General features: G+C 49.6%; 1 protein-coding gene across 1 annotated transcript in view; it reads left to right on the top strand.

Annotated features, from left to right (window-relative positions):
- The first annotated feature begins 548 nt into the window (after window positions 1–548).
- The window catches only part of FAM171A1 (family with sequence similarity 171 member A1), a 132,902-nt gene continuing 127,328 nt past the window's right edge, over window positions 549–6,122 (top strand). The window contains exon 1 of the mRNA XM_047065233.1: window positions 549–645. Within this exon, the coding sequence (XP_046921189.1) occupies window positions 549–645 (97 nt within the window). The remainder of the gene's footprint in view (window positions 646–6,122) is intronic.

Below are 6,122 nucleotides of genomic sequence, written 5' to 3'. Positions count from 1 at the left end.
AGGTGCGAAGGCCTCAGCTTCGAAAAACAGGTGTTTTTTTTTCTTCTTCTTCTTCTTCTTCTTCAAAGCAGCGGGGAACGTGGGGTGCGGGGGCTGTCCCGGGGCCAAAGGTTTCGCTCGCGGCCCTCGGGGAGGCTCGAGGGCGCGCGGGCGGAGGCAGGGGGGCGTCGCGGCGCCGGCGGGAGCGGGGCTCGTGGGCGCGCGGCCCCCTCCCCGCGCGGCGCCGCGGCCGCCAGGTGGCACCACGGCGGGGCCCGGGCGCCGCCCCGCGGGCGGGGCGCGGGGCAGGGCACGAAGGGGTTAAAGAGTTGGCGGAGCCGCCGCCGCGGCTCTTCGGGGAAACCCACCGGGGCGCGCGGAGGAGGGAGCGGCCGTGGGCTGCGGAGCCCGGCGCCGCGCCGGGCGGGGGCGCGGCCAATCGGGCGGCGGGCCCGGCGCGCGCGGAGCCAGGCGACATGGAGGGAGGCGCGGCGCCCGGCCGCCCCTGACGCGCCGCTCCGTCCCGGTGGTCGGCGAGCCCGAGCCGCCCGGGGCCCCGCGGCGCGGAGATGAGCAGGTCCGCGGCGCTCCTCTTCTGCCTGCTGGGCTGCAACGTCTGGAAGGCGGGGACCAAGACGCTGCGGGAGCCCGGCGCCGGAGCCCAAGGTCGGTGCGCGGCGGCGGGGCCCGGGAGGCGCGAGGGCCGGCGGCCGGTGGGCTTTTGTGTCGGCCGCGGGCCTGCCGCAGCGGCGGCGGCGGGCGGGGAGGCTCTCGGGCCGCATTGTGTCGGCGGCCGCCGGAGCCCCGGCCGCAGCTTCGGCCGCCGGGCCTGCGGCGTCCTTCCCCCCCCCCCCCCCCCGCCCCGGCTCCCGAGGGGGCGGCGCCGCCCGGGGCCGCCGAGGCGCCCCCGGCAGAGGCTCCTTGCGGGGTCCGCGGCCGAGGCCGGAGGCGGTGCGGGCGGCACCAGCTGTTGCTGCTTCGGGGGGCTCGTCTGCATGCCTCCGAGGGTCCTTCCCTTTATGCCGTGGCGCGGACACGAGGCTCCATCCTCCCCTTCGCCCCGGCCAGAGCGGCCGCCCCGGGGTCGCCGCCGCCCGCTCTCCCCCTCTCCCGGCCCCCCCCTGCCCTCTCGGGGCTCGGGTCCTGGAAGCCGGAACGCGAAGGCTGACCTGGCCCTTTTGTTGTGGCGTGTTGTGGGGGGGGGGGGGGTGGCCGCTGCCTCTCGGGTGCCCCCGGCGCCCTGGGACCCGAGGTCCGCGGCCGCTGGCCGCCACCAGCCTGCCACAGTTTGGGAAAGTTTGGGGGTCTCCTTCTCCTCCCCGTCCGACGTCTTTTCCAGGCCTTAAGGGATTTGCTCAGCTGCCCAAGAATCATCCCCAAAAGGGGAGACAGAACTGGGAGGCCTTAATCATTAAAAAAAAAAATCATTTCTAGGTCTGTATGTCGCCAGCTCGTGCCTTTTGTCTCATCTTTGGCCTCTGCAAATCTGCTTTCCAGACCTGGGAGTAATGTGGCCGCCTCTGAGAATGGCCACAAGCCTGTCTTTTGTTTTTAAAATAAGACTTTATTTGGAGGGGATCCCGAAGCTTCCTTTGCACGCGTGTGAGGGGACAAAATTGAGTGCTTCTCTGCTGCCTGCCTTTTCACAAGGGTGAGTGAGGCCGCCGCAAATGAGCATCAGCACCCACACCGGGTCCAGTGCCCGGCCTCCCCCCGGGCCTCTCTGGGCTGCCGAGAGGGTTTCCCTGCAGCGGTGTAGGCCCCCACCCCACCCCCACCCTCCGCCCACCGACTCCATGCCCCTGTCCTCTCCTGGCAGAAAGGTGTGTGTCCTGTAAGGTCTGCCCAGTGGATGCAATGAACGCGGAGCGCCTCATCCCCGCGCACACCGTCCTCTAGCACAGACCGTGCCTTCCTCCCTCTTCCTCATGCTAATAACCTCCTTCCCTTGTAACAAATACTCAGAGCTTGGTTTGCCTGGGAGCAGAGAGCCGTGGGTGGGCTTCCGCCCGTGATGTTATGACAGGCAAGGAAGGTTCTACCGTAGTGGTCTGGGTTTAGTTTGTTACCTTCATGTTGTACCAAAGGTTTTCGCATCGGGCTCTTGCTGTATCATTTGTTGGCATCTCTTTCCTGCTTTGCTTTTTTCTGTAGCTATGATATAATAGAACCATTATGAACTGTGTGTAAATTTAGTAATGTATATTGTGGAAAGGGGGACATTGACAAGGTACAAAAAGACCCATATGTCTCTTCAGTAGGAAATGAATGTTTAGAACATTAGATCATCGGTGTAGAATTGTAGTCTCTTTCATTAATATTCTACTGCTTCTTTGAATCAGCTATTTTAATGAATATGATATTTGTGTTTCAACGAGGCCATTAATTCCAAAGAATGGGTTGAGTGTTTTTGCATTTGAAATAGGAATATATGGAAATATTAAGTCCATGTGCTTATAAAATAGGGGAAGACAGGGCCTCGGTTGAAAAAAAAAAAAAAAGTCATGAACAAAACCTACTGCTGCAATTGGGTGAGGACCACACTAGACAGAGATTGGGTAACCAAACTCCCAGAAATGGAATATTCTGTGAAGTGGGTGAAGAATGATCAACCAATGAAGATATTGATACCATGGTTTGAAGTGTCTTAGTCTATGGGATGGTTTGAATGGAGGATTAAGTGCCTTGGAATGCCCCCCATCCCCCTACCCCCCTGCACCGCAATTAGTGCTATTAAGTAGAATGGCTTTTTAAAGTGTTGAGCCCAGGAGCTCTACCAGAAGTCAGGGCCTCACTATCACCTAGGTTTTGAGCTAGGACCGTTTATTAGGAGAGTGGATGGTTGCTCCTTTGACATTGGAAAGTAACCTTACCCCCACTGATTTCTTTGAACCCAGTCTTGTCACTCGGCTTGTAACATAGTTATTATTTTTTTTTAACGTTTATTGTTTAGGAAGAGAGCACGAATGAGGGGGTAGGCAGAGAAAGAGGGAGACACAGAATCTGAAGCAGGCTCCAGGCTCTGAGCTGTCAGCACAGAGCCTGACGCAGGGCTCAAACTGACAAACAGTGAGATCAAACTCACGAACCCCAAGATCACACCCTGAGCCGGAGTTGGACTGCCAACTGACTGAGGCACTCAGGCGCCCCTGTAGCATAGTTTTTAAATTCACCTCTTCTCTATCTCCTGGATCTCATGCACAGTGAAGAAAAATGCTACATCTGATTTCACTGTGCAGTCCCACCACAGGTTGTAGATTGTTTTGAACTTAGTTGGTGCTCAGGTAGCGCTGAATGAGCGAAGGATTGAAGACAGTTAATAGCATACACTATAGCACACTGTGGTGAAGTTTTAGAGGAAATCTTCAGTGTTTACCTTCTCGGAAACCTAATTTGTAAGAGTTTTGCTTTTATTATACAAATGGTTACTTGAATCATACTTTGAACGTGCATTGCACACATACCTTGTGCACCAACAGGGTTGAGAAATGACTTAGGAAAAACTCCTCAGAGAACTGGAACACACAAATGTGTATGGTTTACAGTGGTGTTACAGTTACGTTCCTGGGACTAAGTGACACCTTCTGTATTAAATGAGTGTTGCTTCATCTAAGGCAATTAACATCTACAAAATTCCTTGGCATTGCTTTGCTCAATATATTCAAATAAATGTATTCAAGATAATTGAATAAATCGTACTCAAGATAAAATTTAAGATTTGGCTCCAGATTTTTTCTACTGTAGCTACTTTGACCCAGCAAAGGGCTTTCATAGACAGCGGTTGTCAGCGTGAAGTTTTGCTTTGCGAATCATGAATTTGAACTAGCTCTAGAATATGATTGCGTGTTTTCATTGTTCTCATCGAAGTTTCTCTAAAGTGTTTATAGTGTCTTTTTTTTTTTTCTGGAAATTTTACAGAAACTGTTATTCAATAGTACTGACTAATTTTTACTTTCTTAACCTCTTAGACAGCTGTGTATTGAGGCTGGCTTAATAGAGGGGGCTCTCCTTGGAGCGCAACAAGCTGTGCAGATGTACTCCATAGAGATATTTTTGAAGCCCAGCACTGTTTTTACGTGCCAAGAGAAAGGTCAGAGCTAGGTTAAGGACTTCATGCTCAGACTTATATTGTATGATCTTTATTTTGCTGCTCATTATCTAATAGTGATGTATTTTGCAATGATGTGCTAACTTTATGTTCATCTCAGAAAAGCTACAATCTGTCATAACATTGGAGGTGAATGGTTGGCTGTCTTTCTTCTCTCCGAGAGGCCTGTTCTTTGCCAAATTCAAATTTCGGTTATTAGAACACCGTGATCAGTTGAAAACCCACGGAGCGATGGAAAATATCAGGAGGATCGTCCAACAGGCATGACTTATGCTGATGGTATAATGAGAACATAACATCTAAATAAAACTCCTGGGCTCACGTCCTGGGAAAGTGTAGAGCTTGGATTTGCAGAGGCCACTGGACTTTGTTGCACACCAGGTGTGGGAACTCTGTTGGAAAAACAACAGCAGCATCTAGGTAATTTCTGGCAGAGGCTTTGAGATGACTTTATGGGTTTATATTTGTGTCCTATTTGTACTTTTCCTGTAACACTTTGTAACATACAGCTTTCATGCTTAACATTCCGACCAAAAAAGGGGGGAAATTAGGTAGATTTCTCAAGTAGTAGGTTGCAAATGAAAGTACTTTCTAAGCTTCAGTCAGTTCTTTGTTCTAAAGACATTTCTAATATCTCTGTAAGTCAGACCGTACATTTGTATTCTTGTTGGGGAATACTAATTTAGTTATTTTAGTAAATACTCCACACGAAAAAGGCACACGCAAATAAGTCAGACCACAGACGTGTATATTACTGAAGGAAACATTGTATACAAAATTTTCAGAAATCTAGATGGAAAAATTTGTCCTGTGATGGCACCCACCTCCCGTACTTTGTGTGAAACATGCCTAATGGAAATCATCACATATTTCAATAATACTATTATAGTTTGATCAAGTTACAAAGAAGTAATTGGAAACAAGTCATTTTCATTTGATTTTACTGAATATAACTTAAGGATTTTTAAAGACCTCAGTACTGGCTAAATGCTCAGTTCCACCAAACATGGAACTGAATGTATTTTAAGTGTATTTTTTTAAGTTTAGTTTTCTACAAGTTTAGTAATCTCTACACCCAGTGTGGGCTTGAACCTGCAACCCCAAGATCAAGAGTCATATGCTCCTCCGACTGAGCCAGCCAGGTGCCCCTAGATGTATTTTTTTTAATTAAGCTTCAGCACTCTAAATAGACCAGTTAATTGTATGAAATCATAGTGTTTTTTTCTTCTTTTTAAAACAATTTTTTGAGTTTATTTATTTTGAGAGAGAGTGACAGAGAGGAGGGCAGGGACAGAGAGGGAGAGAGAGAGAGAATTCCAAGCAGGCTCTGTTAGCACAGAGCCCAGTGTGGGGCTCAAACTCACAAACTGTGAGATCATGACCTGAGCCAAAACCAAAAGTCAGATGCTTAACTGACTGAGCCACCCAGGTGCCCCTGAAATAATTTTTTAAACAATTGTACAGTGTAACCCCAATGTGTCCTACTTTAAGTAAACCATTGTTTTTGTAAAATGCAGCTTGTAAATAGGCAAAACATGAGGCAATTAACCACTCTAGAAAGGCTTCATAATAAGCTCCCTAAACACAAAACAGTTCAGTCAGCATGTTTAAGGTGATTCCACCTTCCTCTGATCAAGCTCTTTGGAATGACTTCGCCATTTTCCAGCCCGTCTGCAAACATTTGCTCTTTTTTTTTTCTTTCACTTACCCCTTACAGAATTTAATCCACATGGATTCCAGTAATTAAATCCTTTTATGTGGATGACTCCAATTTTTCTCCCTCTGGCTTTGACATAATGTCTTGGCTCTTTTTCTTCTTATCTGACAAGCTACTGGACGTCCCCCCTTCAGGACACTGAGTCTGCCTCCAACACCTCATCTTTCAACCTCCCCCAGCCCAGCACAGCCTAAATTCTCTGTTAACTAGGCTTAAAATCTGGACGTCTCCTTAGACCGTTTGTCTACCTTGTAGTCTATACAGTCAGTAGTCTTACGGGTGCTTTTATGTGGCACGTTTATAGAGATGTCTTTAGAT

Source organism: Lynx rufus, unplaced genomic scaffold (genome assembly GCF_022079265.1).
Source record: "Lynx rufus isolate CCGP_SWC_20201006 ecotype Redwood Valley unplaced genomic scaffold, mLynRuf1.p SCAF_7, whole genome shotgun sequence".
Taxonomy (NCBI): Eukaryota; Metazoa; Chordata; class Mammalia; order Carnivora; family Felidae; genus Lynx; species Lynx rufus.
This window is presented reverse-complemented; position numbering and strand designations above follow the sequence as displayed.